The sequence below is a fragment of the Camelus bactrianus genome, chromosome 1, assembly GCF_048773025.1.
Source record: "Camelus bactrianus isolate YW-2024 breed Bactrian camel chromosome 1, ASM4877302v1, whole genome shotgun sequence".
Classification (NCBI taxonomy): Eukaryota; Metazoa; Chordata; class Mammalia; order Artiodactyla; family Camelidae; genus Camelus; species Camelus bactrianus.
The window spans coordinates 118,792,699-118,811,086 of record NC_133539.1 but is presented as its reverse complement, the minus strand read 5'-3'; the positions used below and the strand labels follow the sequence as shown (position 1 = coordinate 118,811,086).

The window sequence follows — 18,388 nt, the reverse complement described above, 5'->3', positions numbered from 1 at the left end:
CCACTATGCCACTTAGAGGATTTCCTAATTCAAACGACACATGTGAGTATTCTACAATCCTTTTTTGCATCCAACTACCTATGTTTTTAAATTCAACATCAGGGTTTCTGACTAAATTATCACAATTTTGGTTTAAGGGTTAAGACTTTGAACAACCACTGGTCATTATTATTTTGAACTGTCTCTTGAAGTCAACATTTAATTTCAAGTACTACTTGAAAATTATCCAGTTGTCAAAAATCCAGAAGACAGTACACTTTTCCTAATGGCACAGCTTGGAAAATACACTCAGAAATGGTACTGTGTGAAATTAAATTGTAAAAATAATTAGGGTCAGCTAGGTGATTTACCACTGTATATACAGAATCTAGAAAATCAGAGTTAAATATACAAATTTATTTAAAAATAATCTACAATGATTTATATTCTACCCTATGCCATTTATACAGTGCTAAGATGTCTGAAATTTAAGCACTATTGTGAGTTTCCCAGTGAATGCCAATAACTGGTCAGAGTTTTCTCTTACCTATTAAACCAACAGATTTTAACATGAATTTGTGGCTACATAAACACAACCTAAATCTTATCAAAAATGAGGCAAAAACGAAGTTATTTCCTGTACTGGTAATTATAACATTTTGCTTTAAAAAGCATTACATTGACTCAAAAACCATACAGACTTCCAAATGAACTTTTGCAGAATATCATAATTGGATCAATAAAGATATTTAGAAACAGAGGGTAAAAAAGGGAAAGTTTAAAAATGTTCACCTTCAATTTATTTCATAGGTCACTGTTATCCCATCTAATAAGATAATTAAAAACATGCAAGCAGCTGGTACTACAGCTAAACAGATTAATGTAATAGTCTGTAGTCATATGTGCTGGCAAGGGGCTCGCCTCTTTGGAGAGGAGAAGGTCAGCTGCCCTTGGGGAGGGGAGGGGGGAGAGGGAGCAGTCCCTCCACCAAAGGGCCAGGTGCTGCAGTCCCTAAGTTAAACGTCCACTGCCAGCTGTGCGTCGGCAACTCCTTCTTTCACACTCAGCACCAGTCTCTCAGTTTTCATGGTTAAATAAGACACAGAGAAAGCTCATTTCATCTAACAGAAAACATTAACATGGGTCTTTAAAATGCACAAGGTAGACTGCATAAACCAGTAATATCTTCTCAGTTTTTATAATCTTTCCACTTTAATGCAACATCTGCAAATGAGTTGGGAGATAAATAATCAAATTTTAACAAAAACTTCCACAACAAAATCTAGGCTATCACCCAGGCATCACGGAATGACCACACTGGTGCCTTAGGAGTTAAATGCAGCTGGGCTCTATCTGAATCAATGAAGCAAAACCACAAACCCGAAGTAAAACCTCCTAGACTATGAACAACAAGTCTGTGAGCGTGAGGCACATAAAGCTATAGTTAGGGTCCATCGATTGTAAATTTCAGAATTTGCCAAAATTCCAAAAACCCTCCTCTGAACTTACACCAGTACTAACACATCTCCCTTCTCTCTCTACTGGGTGTGTGCGTCTGTTACACGGGGAGCCTGGAACACAACAGCAGAGGCTGAGAGCTCCAAGCCTCGCGCGGCGCTTGTCTCAGCCCCCTCTCTGCTAACAGACAACAGTTATTTTCCTGTAAGACATTTTGTGTTTAAGTCTTCCTTTTGGTGTCTCTACTAGCACACTGTAAAACAAATTCTACGTGTCAGAAGATGAACGGTGATGACGGTGATGATGGCATTGACTGGAAGACAAAAGCAGCTCATACTTACTGGGCATTTGCCACATGGCATTATCCCATTAACTCCTTGAAGCAAGTGTGATTTATCGCCCTCACGCTTGAGGTGAGGAAACTAAGACTTGTCCAAAGTCTCTGGGGTCAGACATGCACCAACTCACTATGTTTAGATATTATTACCAAACAAAACCAGAAACAACAGAAAGCAGAGACTGTCCTCTTAAAACTGACATCTGAGACCACAATAATGTAAGCAAATAATGGGAAGAAAACAGATTTAGGGGACCAGTTCAAGACTGGATTCAAAAGTTAATAAAGCCTCGGCCTGTACCAGGGTGCGCACAAAGATGGAGGCAAAAAATTGCTGATTTCCATGAGGGGAACACAAAGAACTACCAATAAAAACGCATGGTTTTGCATTCAGATTTTCAAAAGGCTTCATTTTATACAATTCTATCAGTCTTTACAACAGCTGTGACAAGGAAGCAGGTCGGACACTACGATGTCCACTTTACAGATGACAGAGTAAAGCCAGTCACTATCGCAGACACAAGCAGACCAGCCTGAGTGTGTTAGTGCCCGGCCGACAGCCAGAACTGTCTGTGGAGAAAGGTCAGGATTTCCGAGGCGGTCTAAACAGTACAAACGTAGATCTGTTAGGCTAAAGGATATTTGAGGGTTGGAACATTCATATTTTTCTAATAACCTATTTCTAGTTGATTTAAAAGAGCTATGATAGTAACAGAACAAATTTTCATTTTCAAAACTGAATTTCACTGACACTTCTTGTGGCCATTTTAGTGTGATTCTGCAACTATTCCTGGCTTTTATTGGTTGACCTTATATGAAAATATGCCCTAGAGCTGTGCTGCTATGAATTCTGCATTTAACCCAAGTGTCAGATTCACAAGTAAGCTCATTATATTGTAAGAGCTATTGCCTACTGAGTAGAAAAATATTCATTTCACACCTTAAATACTATAATACTATTTAATAACAGCATTGGCCTGCCAACTATTAAAAGCTCATTTTTATATACTGTACTACCTGAGCTTTTTATCTTGCCTTTTTAATTACAACAATATAGTAATATCTTAACATTACAACACTGACAGGCATTGATTAAAACTATATTAGTTAACAACATTAGTATTTATTGTGCAAAGTTGTATTAGGAGTTTGCTTCAAAGTACAATTATCATTCAATAATACTAAGATACTTTAATCTTCAAACTACTCAAGAACAAAACAAACTACAAGATAATACTGTGCCTTCACAGTGACACATTTCTCTTAACTTTATATTATATCCATTATTTGTTATCATTAGCTAAACTACAATGTAATTGTGAAATATAATTTACCAACAAAATTTATATATACATGAGGAATTTCCTTCCTTTGAAATACACCTTTATTTTCCTTTTGTCTTGGGATTTTTTAAAATTGTATTTATATCTAATGCTATTTCCACCATGCATTTCACATATTATCACATTAGCATTCCTCAGTTACATGCCAAACATGAGCATTTATTTAAATATCTCTTAAATTCACCTTTTGTTGTTGTTGGGATCAACATGTTCAGATAGAGGATTCCACCTATTACTTAGTATGTGAAATTCCAAGCTTTCTCCTGCACTTCCGCACTAAGAGAGGGCTCCAGAGCACTCTAACCCTTAGCAGGTAGGACGGGTGCAGAAAACATGATGACAGCACACGAGCCTCGCTGCCGCGGTAATGCCCTTCTACAACACCACGGGAACGTAGCCTCTTGTAGCACCCGTGACTCTTGAATGACTGATTATTTCTAAAGACCCCAAATGGCATAAAATAAAGATGTCAAGCATCTCAATTACCATCTCATTTCTGGAATTCATAAACAAATTGTAAAAACTTTCACAATGACTGCATTCTTGTTAAGTGCTTCGTGTGTATAAGGCCCTACTGTAGATGTTAGAAGCTTGCCTGGGAGCTGAAGGAACAAATGATGTAGTTCCAATCATGTATATAGAATGTACAGTCAAGAATATAAAGAATCTAAGCACAAATTCCATATTTATGATACAAAAGAAGGAATTACAGCTTAATATTCAAATGTTTCCAAGTGAAGAGTGGTTCCTGCATATATTTTACAGCATCAATATGCAAGTATCAGAACTTATTAACCATAAGGACAACGTACTCCATCAAAGGATTTCTTCAAGAATCTGCACTGCTACCTACAACACCAAAAGGTGTTATTACTGAATCTGTACTTTATTCTCCCTGAAAGAAAACAATCCAGTTCTTATATCACTTTGGTTCAGCAGGTGGATTTCAAATACTACTGGAAGTACTTTAATATTTCCACTTCCAAGGTTTCCCTGTTAAGAAGATACAAAATCCAGAAACGTTTACTCAAGCAAATTCAAGTTACATAGAGAATATTAACAAATGACTAGATAAGATGCATGTTTTCTTAATGAGTGTATCCTTTTTAAAAATTGCTAATTGAGATGTAACTGCCCTGTTTGCTGAGGAGTCAAACAGGATATTAACAAACAGCCCTTAACATAAGCATGGATTACACTTCAGACTCAGATGCTCATAAGCAGATACTCTGTATTATCAGGAAACTTAGGCAAACAAAGGAAGCCTTTAGTACCATAAGAGAGATACAGAAAAACAAAAACAAAAATGCATTATGATGAAGCTTAATACTACATGTGCATTCATTCCAATTATCTTGCTATAGGATAACAACAGATATTTACAGTGAGTCCATTTACTCAAGAACTAAGAATTGTTATATTTTCCCCTACTCAATAAGCTTGCAGAACAACTGCGTAACACAATATTCTTTGCATTTGTCATATTTTTAAAGCACAGATTACAGGTCCTCACTAGTCTGAGATCAGAATCCTCTAAGATTAGGTATCTTGTACATTATCTTGTAATATTATGTATCTATGCATTCATCACCTACCTATAGGAATTAAAAGTCCCATCAGAATCTAAAGTAGAACTTGCTCTTCTTCCATTTTTATTTGAATCTCCTGGAAAAAAAATTTAGAAACACTGAAATAATGGAGATTATGAAACTGCGTATTTCAGTTGAAAAGTTACTGTGACAGGTCCATGCAGTACACTGAGTCCAAAAACATATACCACTTACCCTTTACCCCTCCCCCAAATATCTTTTGTAATCAGAACCTTTAAGCAAAAAATTCATTTTGATGCTAAAATATAGGCTACCACCACCACTCCAACTTGGACAGCACTACACCACAGTAACTGCTAACAGGAACAAATGAAGTATATAGTACAGCCATTTTCTTCTTCTGAATCGCAGACAAAACCAAAATTTATAAACCATTTAAATCATACACTAATGTTTACAAACAGAGCGCAACTTTTATCAGCGACCAAGTCACCCATCCTGTCCACTGCTGGAGCAGGCAGAGAGCAGACCTGGAATGTTTTCCCGGCCCGGCCCTCCACACTCTAGGAACTTGGCCAGCAGACAGGGAGAACAGAGAGCTGCCTGGAGAGGGGGTGATCAACAGTGCCTTCCAGCGAGCTTTTAATACACCTTCAAAATCTTCCCCAAACTTTTATGTTTTAACTGTGGGCAAAAGTTCAGCAATTTAAAAAAATTGAAAAAAAAAAAAAACAAAAAAACTCAACATCAAAAGGTATTTCTTCCTCATGCAGTAATATCAAACTTTTAGGGAAAAAACATTTGCACTTGAGCCTATTCAAAAAATTAGATTGAGAACAAATTCTACCTATCAGTTTAAAGATCACAGAATAAAAATACATTTGCTAAAGAAGTTAAAAAAATGTTTACCAATGACACAAAATATTCTTATTGAAGGAAATTTAATTTTAGCTTAAATTTTAAAATATGTACTTCAAAGTGTACTTTTTATGAAACCATAGTCTACTACTACTAAACACATCATTTATTCTCAGAAACAAATTAAACAGACCAGAATCTGATTACATTTTATACTAATTCCTGTTATGTAACTTTCAAACATCAGGTTATATTCACTTTTGTGATATTTAAAGCCTAATAATTTAATGATTTATCCAATTTTAACTTATACTTTTAATCCATTCTGAACATTCTAAGGTACCACTGGAGATCATCACAGTGGTCTTGTTAAGTCAAATAGCAATTACACAGCTTTCAGTTTAGAGATGAAATTATTTTTAATTATTGAATATAGCATTTAAGGTACCATACTTATATGATTATGCTGCTCATTAAAGGGTTATTGAAAGCTAAAATGTAATTTTAATGACAGTTACCTATTTTTCTTTGCACATTTTATAGTTGACAGATTAGTCAAGAATGTCAGCTCTCTTCAAAATCTTTGCAGCTGCACACAAGTGTTTAGAAGAAGGAGAACTGGTCTGAACCCACTTAACTAACTTTTAAGTCTACTCTTTCTTCAAAATATACTTTAAGGTGTTTTTTTTTCATTAAACAAAAACCCTAAAATGGATTACAGTATTGGAAAATGTTGCCAAATTCTATAGAAGAAAATAATCCAAAACACTTAAATGTTTAAGATCAACCTCGTTGAATATATTTTGTTAATTCTTGGAAAACATGGGTACCATAAGATAACTCAAACAACATATTTCATTTTCCTTTTTAAAAAATTAATGGTATTATCATAAAGAAATGAAAAAGATTTCAGGAAAAATAGTCTCTGCCTTGCTAAGTGAAAATTTCCTACAACACATGTTATTTAACAGCTTGCAGACGTTTCCTGTGAAACGTTCCATAATCAGCATAGAATAAGTACTATATCATAGGTTTAAAATACGAGCTTTCCTTCTCCTTAAAACTAAAGATTATGATTACTTAAATATACAAAAATCTCACCTCTCACCAACAGAGTATCTCTTGCCCTCTGCTGATATTTATCATATCAACTGTAAAATATTTCAAAATTAAGACACTTCCAGTTTTTTAAACTAGGTTTTGCCATCAAAATATATTACAAAGGTTTTCTTCATTTTATACCTGTTTGGAAATGAATATATCACGTTGAATGTAACCTTCAAAGATGGTAATAAGGAAGAAAAGCAGTTTTACTTTCTCAAAAACATACCGAATAAGGAATACAACTGTTTCTCTAAACGATATTAGAGAGAAGATTTCAGAGTTTGCTATACGGGGAAAAGGTAATAAAGTTTTGAAGTGGGAAAAACTGCTTTGTTCCTTCAATCCTCTAGTTGAAATTAATTATAGCAAATGTTTATGAAAACATCTGTTCCTTACAGTTATAAATTCTTAATTTTAGTATGGATGATCCCAGACTCTTATTTTGGAAGGAAACTATCTGACAATTGAAAGGTTTTCAAAAGAACAGACAGAATTTGTAATTCTAGAAAACTGTATACACAGGGTGCTATGTCCTGTATAGATTTTCATTTTTGTGTGTGAAATACTTGGAGGGGCTTAAAATTGGTGTCTAGGAAAAATCAAAGACAAACACAAGGTCTCATTTTTCATTTAAGCTGTTATGCAATAAAAAACATATCTGTATCATGAGAAAAAATAACTAAGAATTAAAAACAAATGCTACTTTACTATCAATCTAATCTGGAGGTAAGTATAATAAACTAAGTATTAATTTTATCAGAGATTTTAGTTAGTCTAATATAGTCATGGAAAGGTGTGTGTGGTATTCCCCCAAAATAACAACAGAGGGTGCAAGAGAGTTTAATATGATGTGTTTAGTTGCTGTTCTGATTACTGAACCAAGTTGTCAACTGTAACTGTAACAAGGATGCATAGGTTATTTTCAAATCTCTTTCTCACAACCACACACACACACATTATTAATTTCACACAAAGACCTTTAAATGATCAAACAGCACAAATACTTAAAAATGTTTTAAGACAACAGTCTTTCACTTGGTTGAAAAGTAATTTAACAATAGACTAAATTTTAAAAAAGACAATTGTGATTTTAAAGGTAGTTGATACTTAACGTAAACTAATCAATAAAACTGGATATATTTATTGAGTAATTTAAAATACATACATAAATTATATACAATATATAATACAAATTTTATATGTCACTGTATATGCATAACATTGTATAACATATATATTTATAGGGACAGTTCATCAATTACTTGTAACTGCTACAGTCTGAAATTTACATAACACATTCATTTCTCATTAGTTGGTAAGTAACTTTGTAAAATAAGTTCATAACATTCACAATTAAAATAAGTTGGCTGGTTTGAAAAAAATATGCTCATAGCTATATTGTTTTTAATGAAGATACAAAGAGCATAGTATTTTCCATTAGTATTTCCCCAAATACATGTACCTAACTTACTAAGCCACTAATATGTATAATGGTGACTTAAATTTCAAAAATAGGATAAATTAAATTTGGACTCCTTTTCGGTGTTTACTGCAGTCATGTCTAGCTAAGGGCATTTACAGTATCTATCTGTGCATGTTGAAATCATGCTAAATGAAGGTTTACAATAGATTTCTATAGTGCTTTTCATGCACAAACATCTGCTTCATGAAGGGAGAACAAGATTTTAAACTAGGTTAGGTTAAAAACAGCTAGAATAATGCTATAATTAAACACACCTACTTAACTGTGCCTTCACTTTACACATAAATAAATCAAGTTTAAAAGTATCATATCATACTAGGTATGAATTCTGAAAAGTACTACATAATAAAAAAAAGGTTGATCTCTGAATTTAGAGAAATGTCATCAAGTGTGTGTGATGAATATTTAATATTAAGAGGGAGAAATATTTGGTTCAAACTAAATTGAAAACAAAGCTATAGGTAGCCATATTTTAGCTGTGACAGGATAATATGGCATAAATGAATAGTGTGAACACCTAAAACCTTTTGTGTCTTTAAATGAATGAGGATTACTACTGAAATGTTTTAGATAAATTTAAAATCCCACTCAAAGTGAAGGATGCAAAAAAAGCTATCAATTAAGTACATTCATGTGTTGATACAGTTAAAGCAAAGCACAGTGAGTAACTCAGCATTGTCTATGAAGACAGTAGCCACAAAGGATATTTATTACCTCATTTCAGGAATCACGTAAACAACAGTCTCCCTGGGCTAATTATTTATGCTAAAAATCTAGGACCACCTATTAGGTCTAAGAGCCAGTGCTCAAGTACACACAAGAAATTTGTTTACTTAATAATTTTTCATGTTCTCTTAATTATTGTTAATTTATCTATATTCTAATGATTTAAAGGCCATATTTAGTTCTCTAAATAATATTTTCAAGTTATTAACTTAGATAATGAAACTCAGATGTAAAACAAATACATAGGAGCAATTTTAAATAAATAACATTTCAAGTGTACAATTTTAATTTAGGAAGATAATACTTATTAATTCCGTTAAATTATCAACAGAATTCTTCTTAAAAAGAAAGCAGAGTGACATCAGCAGAGTGGCAGAATATACAACTCCAAATTCTTATCCTCCCACAGAAATACAGAAAAACAAGAAGTTACTGTCAGAACCAACTATCTAATAGCTCTGGAAAATAGTCAAAGATTTACAAAAACCAAATGAACCAAGAAAAAGGCAACCTGAAAGCTCTGTGGGGCTTTGACTTGCTTGCTCTGCCCTCTCCCTAGCCAGAGCGTCAGCCGTCCTGAAGAAGGAAGCGAGTTCCCAGAGGGGGAGAACAGTACCTGGTTCTGGAGGGGGCAGAGCAAACTATATGTGCACAATACTGTGTACATCAATTCTCACTTGTTAGGAGCTACCTGAAGAACTGATACAAGACAAATGTTTCTTTTTCATCTAACTTAAAAAAAAAAAAAGGAAGAAAGAAAGAAAAAAAGGAAGAAAGAAAAAAAAAGAAGAAAGGAAAAAAAAGGAAGAAAGAAAAAAAAAAAGGAAGAAAGGAAAAAAAAAAAAAGGTGGACATTGCTCTTGAACACACTGCAAGTCAAACTGAGAGCCAGCAGATGCCTGGGGCAAAAGGTTACAACTGAAACATAAAACAGACCGCCTACGGCCTGGGAGAAAAAGCTAGTGAGAGTTTCTTTGAGAAATCAGCACATTCAAAAGCACCCACGTATACAGGGGAATGTAAAAGGCCATGCACACGCCCAGAGCAAGGGATGCACCGTGATACAGAAACGGAGAAGACGAAAAGTTTCCACCTGAAGCTGACCACAAGGGCAAGTGCAAGCCTGGCTACATGAGGAAGGCTGCTGCAGCACAGAGCCAATCTGCAAAGACAAGGAGAGGTTCTGGGTTTTGTTGGTCTTTTAGCAACTGGCATTCAAAAATCTCTGTCAAAATTCTAGATGAACACAATTTAAGAAATAAAGACTTCAGTGACTACATATGTCAAAGAGTAAGTATTTGCAAAAATAAAAAAAAATTTCAGGAAAATAAACAAATTGACTGAAACAGTCTTCAAGAATATAAAAAACAGCAAACCCTGGAGAAGGGGATAATCTGATTTCTACAGTTACCAAATCATAATATTCCAATATCAAGTTGTCAACAAAACAATATCATGAAACATACAGAGAAACAGGAAGCATGGCTCAGCAGCTCATCAAAGAAACAAAAATAAATTGACAGAAACTATCCTTGAGAAATATAAAAACTGGATTTACTAGACAAATATTTTTAAACAACTGTCTTAAGGATGTTCAAAAAGGAAAACAAAAACATGGACCAAAAAAGGAAACAAATCATGCAGAGAATAAATTAACAGAATGAGACTATCAATAAAGAGGTAGAAATTAAAGAGGAAATAGAATTTCTGGAGCTGAAATATTCAATCACTGAACTGAAAAATTCACTAGAGAAGTTCAACAACAGGTGTGAGCAGGCAGAAGACAGAAATAACAAACCTGAACACAGGACAATTGAAATTATAAAGTCTGAGGAGCAAAAAGAGGGGGAAAAAATGAAGAAAAGTGAAAAGAGCCTAAGAGACCTGTGTGACACCATCAAGCACATTAACATATGTATTATGAGAGTCTGAAAGATAGGAAAGAAGCAGAAAGAAAATCTGAAGAAATAATGGCTGAAAACTTCCCAAATTTGATGAAAGAAAAAAAAATTTACAAACCCAAGAAGTTAATTTAACTTTAGGTAGGATTAACTCAGAGACTTACAACCATTATAAGCAAACTGTTCAAAAACAAAAACAAAGAGACAGTCCTAAAAGAAGCAATAAAGAAGTACTTTGTCACAACAGTGACAATAATTAAGTAACCCTCAGTAGATTAAAAGCAGATTCCTCATCAGATAATATGCAGGCCAAAAGAGCAGGATGATACATACATATTAAAGCGCTTTTTAAAAAAAGGCAATCAACCAGCAATCTTATCTCTATCAAAATACTCCTTTGAAAATTAGTGAGAAGTTAGGGCATTCCTAGAAACACAAAAAATGAGACGAGAAATGCTTTTAAAGGAAAGTTAACAGCAGTCTTTCAGATTGAAAGGAAAGAACAGTAGACAGTAACTCCAAGCTGTGGGAAGAAGTAAAGCTCTCTGCTAAAGGCAAATATGTGAGCACGTGTAAAGCCACTATTATGTATTTAAGCTTTGTAATGTCACACTTTGATTCCTACAGGATATAAAAAATAAACAGAAAAAAATTATAAATCGCTACTACTGAGCAACAATGTATAAAAATGTAATTTATGATACAACATAAAAAGGGAAAAGGACAGAGCAGTATGAAAGCAGATCTCTTCTACAGAATTAAGTTTGGTTATCAACTTGAAGTAGATTGTTAACAATTTAGAATTTACATGTAATCTCTATGATAACCACAAAGAACATACCTAAAAAAAATTACACAGTAGGAATGAGAAGGGAACCCAAATGGTCACTACAAAAACAAACAAGCCAATGAAAAAACACTAATGGAGGAAATGAGAAGAAATAGGGTCTAAAAGATACAGAAAACAATAGCAAAATGGCAGAAATAAGTTCTTTCTTATCAGAAGTTACTTTAAATATAACTGGATTAAAGTTTCCAAATAAAAGACAGAGATTAGCAAAAAAGGATTTAAAAAAACCCATGATGCAACTATATGCCGTCTACAAGACACTCACTTAAGAACCAAAGTAAAAATATGGAAAAGATATTTCATATAAAAATAAACCAATAAAGAGATACTGTGGCTATACCAATATTAGACAAAACAGACTTGAAGTCAAAAACTTTTTTTTTGACAAAGAAGGACCTTATATATTGATAAAAGTCAATCCATGAAGAAGATACAATGATTACAAACATATATGTAGCAAACAACAGAACATGAAAATATATGAAGCAAATATCAACAGAACTGAAGGGAGAGATAGAAGGTTCTACCATAAAAGTTGCCAGAACATCTAGACAGAAGATCAGTAAGGAAACAGAGGACTTGAACAAGACTGTAAACCAACTAGACCTAACAGACATACACACAACACTCCAGCAGACAACAGTAGAATATGCAATCTTCTCAGATGCACATGGAACATTCTCTAGGACATCCCATATGTTAAGCCATAAAACAAGTCTCAATATATTTAAAAAGACAAATCATGCAAAATATCTCCTCTGACTGTAATGGAATAAAGTGAGAAGTCAATTACTGAAGGAAAACTGGAAAATTTTCAAGTATAAGACGTGTATCTAAAGAAGGAAAGACAGACAGATATATAAATAAGTGGGCAGGGTCTGTATGAAGACAAGAGTGGTTGTAAATTTTAAGGAAAAAAATGCTGCCAATGATCTCTGATTAATTTCCAGGAAAAAAACACTTAATGAACTGGTAAAATTAAACTGTCACATTCCGTGTAATGAAATTGTGAAGTAGAGGCATTATAGCAATGGGATTAAAAGCTACAGCTCAGGCAGGATGCACCTGAGTACATGCTCCACCATTTACTTACCCTGTTACTTAATTGTTCAATAGCTCAGTTTCCTCATCTATAAAATGAGGATGGTAACAGTTTCCACCACAAAGCGTGGTTAGGACGATTAGATAAGTGCAAATAAAGAGCTTAGTACAGCATATGGTACAATATAAATCCTCAATAAATGTTAGTATCATTTTTATGAATGTTTTAATCAGTGAATGTGTTTAAAATACTGGGTCCAGTGAAGGACTAAAAGTAGAAGTCTATTAGTTCTATGTAAAGAGAATAACTTATTCATAATTTAAATAACTGAAAATTATCTCTTCTTAGTAATTAGAAAATAGTATTTCTGATAAAATGTATAATTAACAAAGGTTTATTCCATGAATTTTACAACACTGTGCAAGATTCGTGGTACACTTTTAACATCCTTCCTGATCATGATCATACCAAACACTGAATATGATATAAAGAGAGTGGAGAAATAGCAGAATTAAATACAGTTAAGAGCCTTGAGATATAAAGCCATCTAATCCATGAGCTTAATCTATCAATCTATCAATTTATCTATTTAATTATCTATATCTTTTTGGTATTGATAAAATGTAGATAAATAAAGAACTAAAACTATAGTCAATCTAGTAATAAACTAAAACTATCAGTCATAGAATATTATACAGTATTACACATACATCAGAATAAAATGAGCTTTAAGAAGAATTCACTAATGATTCTGAGACTGAATGGAAACGAGGCCTAATTCCAAACGTAATCACAAGTGCAACTACCCAACTTAGGTTAACATGTGATAACACACAAATGCAAGTATTTCTGTTTATTATGATTGTCATTTCTGGGCATACTGTCACCTCTCCAGGCATTCTATGGACTTAAAGCTGCCAGATGTCTCAGGAAGAAACAAAGTAGACCAAGAATCAATCAAATAAAGAGGATTCCAAGGCAAAATTAATCTCTCTGGGTCCCTACCATCCACATCTACAGCAAAGAGGAAAAGGACCAGATGAGACCTAGCTCATGAACATGCTGGGTGAACATCCAGATCACCTGGGGACAGGTATTGTGTGTGGTGTGTTTGTGGGAAAGAGATAGAAAAAAAGGATGAGACTGAGATAACTGGGTAGGGGTCCAGGATGCTCTATTTTTTAGAAGGTTTCCTAGATTACTGTGACAACCCAGAAGTCTTTCCCAGTACAAAATAAACTGTTACGGTGCTAAAAGTGACAATCTCTTGTTGAAGGCAATTTAATTTGCCCCAAATAGAATGTCATTTTTGCCATTATTTACAATGAACAATCAATGCAGCATAATCTTTGATCACATTTTCCAGCAGTAGTAGTGGACTGCTTTGAGCTATGCCAATTCTGAACATGACCCTAATATGATCAGTCGCATTACTGGTTATTGGGAGAGGGTGAAGAATGGAGATGCCAAGCAGAACACTGCTATTTGGCCTGTGTGGTCCTCCTGTGGTCCACTTGGGTCTCAAAAGCACCTTCCTACAAAAGAGTTACATAATGCCAATGCTTTAATTTAGACAACGACACAGTTACAGGAAGCAGATAAACAACAAAATAAATTTTAAAAAGAGCTTCCTCAGAAGTAAATGTGGACAAAGAATATCTGAAAATATTTCTTTAAAACTTGGAGAAAGAGTATCACGGCCAAGGATGATTATTATGTGATTTGCCCTTTGACACACTTTTTCTCTTAACAAAAATACAAATACTAATTTGGTTTAAATTTTGACTGATATTTTTAGATTTGCTACTAGTTTTACACAAGTTTTAATGAAATATCTCACGTCTACATACAAACAAACAAACAAACAGAAATACAGTAGCTTTACAAAGAGAATCTAACTGATACCCGTGGAACTCTAAACCTGACATTAAATTACCTGTTCAGTGACCAAATAATACAGCAAAAATAATGTACGTATTATTTACTAAATAAAATAGAGTACACCTGCTATTCAAGTCCTACTTCATTTTCTATAAACTTTTCACAAAATAACCATAGAATGTGTATTAATTATTCTTTCTTCAATATATAAAAAAAGGAAGTATCTTTTTCTACAATACAGGTATCTTTGAGCAACTCTCATTTTCACCATTGATTACAATCAATGCTAGAACCTTTAAGATTGTTTAACATCAAATGGACAAGACTTCATAAAATGTAAAGACACCATTAACCCCAAGTACTTAACTTTAGACAGTTAATATTAAATATCTCCCTTTTGGTATAAAAAAATTAAAGTGGGAACTAGTTGAAGCATATAAATTACTATCCAAAAACTAGGGCCAATCATCCCATTTATGGCTGTAAAATGATAGCTAACTGAATAACTTCTTATATCAAAAATCTACCTAAAAAACATAATGAGCATTTTAACTATAAAGGCCTAAGGCTCAGATGAAGAACCAAGTGTGAATATTCTCAGACATATCTTTAGTTTTAAAAACGATTTACTGAACTAAATTACATTAAAACATAGTAATATAAAATCCTCAAATACAATATCAAAAATGTTCAAGTGTTTACATTTCTGTCAAATAAAAATATTCATAAGTATTTAAATTGATCCATAAAAATGTTTTATTTCATAAATTATTTTGTTGACATTAAACAATTGTTGTGTAGTGTCAAGTGTAGAATCACTAAAACATGATTTTTAAAGAAAAATTCTAAATATATAAATTGGTTTCTATTTATCATCCTATGATAAAAGCCTAATGATTTATTAGTAGAGATAATTTTTTAAACCTAATAACTAAAAACATGTTAAAAAAAAGGTGACTCCTTTAAATTTGCTATGAATGTGTAACATACAAAACTCAAATATCTTTTTAGAGTATAAAAATACCATTTAAAGTAGTTATTTATTAAGCATTTTATCCAAACCAACAAATTTAGTTATCCAGACAAATGGTAAATGGGCCTAGTTAACAAACACATTTACATACTAATTCAAACTTCTAGTCATGCACTTGGATCATGTGATAGCTTTTCTAATTTTTTTATTTTCAGTAATCATCTATTAAACACCTCCTGTATTTTAGCACTAGGATACAGTAGAAAGCAAAAGTCCAAACCCATCCCTGACATTCTAGAGTTGAAAGTTCAGCAGAGGAGACGGACGGTCAAAGCGTTGTACAATGACAACTTTCAAAACTGTTACAGAAGAAAGTCACACAGCTTACTGCACAATGACATATGAGAGAGGAGGGGTCATGGACCAAAAAGAACATGAAGAGCACTCCACTAGAGGTCTGCATGCACCAAGAGTCTTCGACGGTCATGCCAAAAATTTTGGAAGATGAACAGGAAGTCAGTGAAAGAAGGGTTTTAAGAAGAAGAACACGATAACGTCTGCAGCTTTTAAAAGAGCACTTGAACTTCAGGGAGGAAGCAATTTGAAGGTGGGTGTAGGGGGAAGAAGAGGGGATCGGGGGAGACTGAATAAGAAGCCTGCATACTCCAAGGTAAAAAATGATGACAGAAGAGCCGTATTGATGATTCTGTTCTTATGCCATCTAAAGTATAGCAGTTTACCATTTTTAAAGCTCACTGATACATCTGCTGAGAGGCTACTGTGTGCCAGGCACTGTTCTAGGATGGGGCGGGGGCAGGGGGAAAAACAAGAAAAGACATTTATAACAAATAAATTGAGATAATCATAAAAGCTGAAAAAGAAAATACAACAGAAGAACGTGATGTTCAGTCACTGGGAGAGGGTGCTCTCTGCAGGGAGAGGTCATTTCTGACAAGATTCTACTTACAAGAAAAAACATAGCCATGAGAACATCTACAGGAAAGGGCACACCGTGCAAATGTCCTACAGCAGAAATGGGCGTGTGTGTGTGTGTTGGGGGGGCCAGGGAGGCTGGAGGGCTGGGAGGAGAGAAACAGGAGACAGGTCTGTGGAACAAGTAGGCGCCACAGAACTTGGGGTTTTCTAGGGAGGAAGTCTAGATTTTATACATATAATGAGAAGCCACCATAAAGTTTCCAAATGATGAAAAAGATGATCTATTTCATGTTTGGATTATTTGAGCTGCCACGTGAAGATTAGACTGGAGGGGAGGGGCAAGATCAAAGCTAAGAGATCAGCTAGCGTCTGGATCTGATAAAATAGAGACAATGGCATAATTAATTAATGCTAAGACACTCTAAACGAGGATCTGAAAATTGAAATCTTTCAAAATAATTTGAAATTATTTCCATGGTAAGAAAATAAATAATTGTGTTCCTAATATTTTATTTCCATATATAATTATCTTAATTTGATTATTAATAATAATTATTTATTTTATAAGCAGCTTTCTACACAGATCAGTAATTAACTTGGTTTCTAAATAAGACTGACATCTGCATTACACACAAAAATAGAGGAAACAGTAAGACAGCACATCATGGATTACAGTAGGATTTCCAGTCCCATTCAACATGGAGGACCACTGCAAGCCTCTCTCTCCTGCTGACTACAACTAAAAACTCAGGGCAAAGTACAAAAAGCAACTTCTTGAGGGCTCTGAAAAGTAAACAACAGCAGGCATATTGGATAAGGGAGTCAAAAATACAGTGGAGTGGCGGTGAGTTTTCAGTTTTATTTTTGTTTTTCCCCCTTTCATATCCTAGCTTTGAGCTCAGGTCAGGCTGAATCTGAGAACTAAATGGTAGGTACAGAAAGCAAAAACCTCTACCCCATTTTTCTGGGACTGGGAAAACAAACTTTTCCCTTCTTTCACTTCCAACCTTGTAGCAGGACCAGGACTCATCGTAGAACCATACTGCTACAGTGGGTGGCTGGTAACAGTAAGAAAGAAAGTTATCTTTCATAACAGGAAACCAGGAAGAGGGGGACCCTGTTGTATGAATAGTGAGTGGGGAATCCCCACTATGTTTTCTTTTCTAATCAATCACCTCAATTTGCCACAAAGTGGGCCCATTCATGTGGATCCGTCTCATGGCATGAGAGGCGAAACCTGTGATAGAACAAGCCGGAGTGTAGGGTTATCCTGGAAGAGGAAGCACAGGACAAGGGGACTGAACTGCCACAAATTATGAATTCACACTTACACTGTGTCTTCTTGAAACACACTCAAAAAAGCACAACAAAAGCTGTAAGACTCAACCTCTGATATAAACCACTACCAAAGTCCTAGGCTAGGGCACGGAGAGTCACATGCAAGGTGCAGACTCAAAAAGCAGAGAAAAGGCTTTGAAAGCTGAACTGACACTGGAACCACCACCCACAGAAGGTGAACCAAACCTTGTAGGCTGACCCTAATTGCGATGACTGCCTGTGAAAAGAAAAGGAAAAGAGAGAGGAAAGAAAGCAAAGAAGAAAGGAGAAGGGAAAAAAAAAAGAAAGGGACAGGAAGGGAAGACAAGATTTCTCCAGAGGATTCAATAAGATACAGAGTTTCAAAGTAAAATCTTCAAAATGTTTAGGATACACTCCAAAATTACTTGATATACCCAAGAATCAGGAAAATCTGGCCAGCTCTCAAGGAATAATACAATTCACAGACGTCAACCCTGAGATGACCCAGATGCACAAATCAACAAAGATTTAAAGAAGCTACCACTTTTCTACATAAGCTATAGTGCATAGACTCTTGAAATGAATGGAAAGATAGAACTTCACAGTGTTAAAAAAGGGAAACTATTAAAAATTAAAATTTTAAAGCTGTAAAGTACAGCATGTGAAAT

The 18,388-nt window shown here is 34.4% G+C and overlaps 1 protein-coding gene across 1 annotated transcript in view; it reads right to left on the bottom strand.

Moving 5' to 3' along the window:
* Window positions 1–18,388, bottom strand: part of TBC1D5 (TBC1 domain family member 5) — a 498,482-nt gene that overhangs the window by 242,506 nt on the left and 237,588 nt on the right. The window contains exon 5 of the mRNA XM_074371891.1: window positions 4,713–4,782. Within this exon, the coding sequence (XP_074227992.1) occupies window positions 4,713–4,782 (70 nt within the window). The remainder of the gene's footprint in view (window positions 1–4,712; window positions 4,783–18,388) is intronic.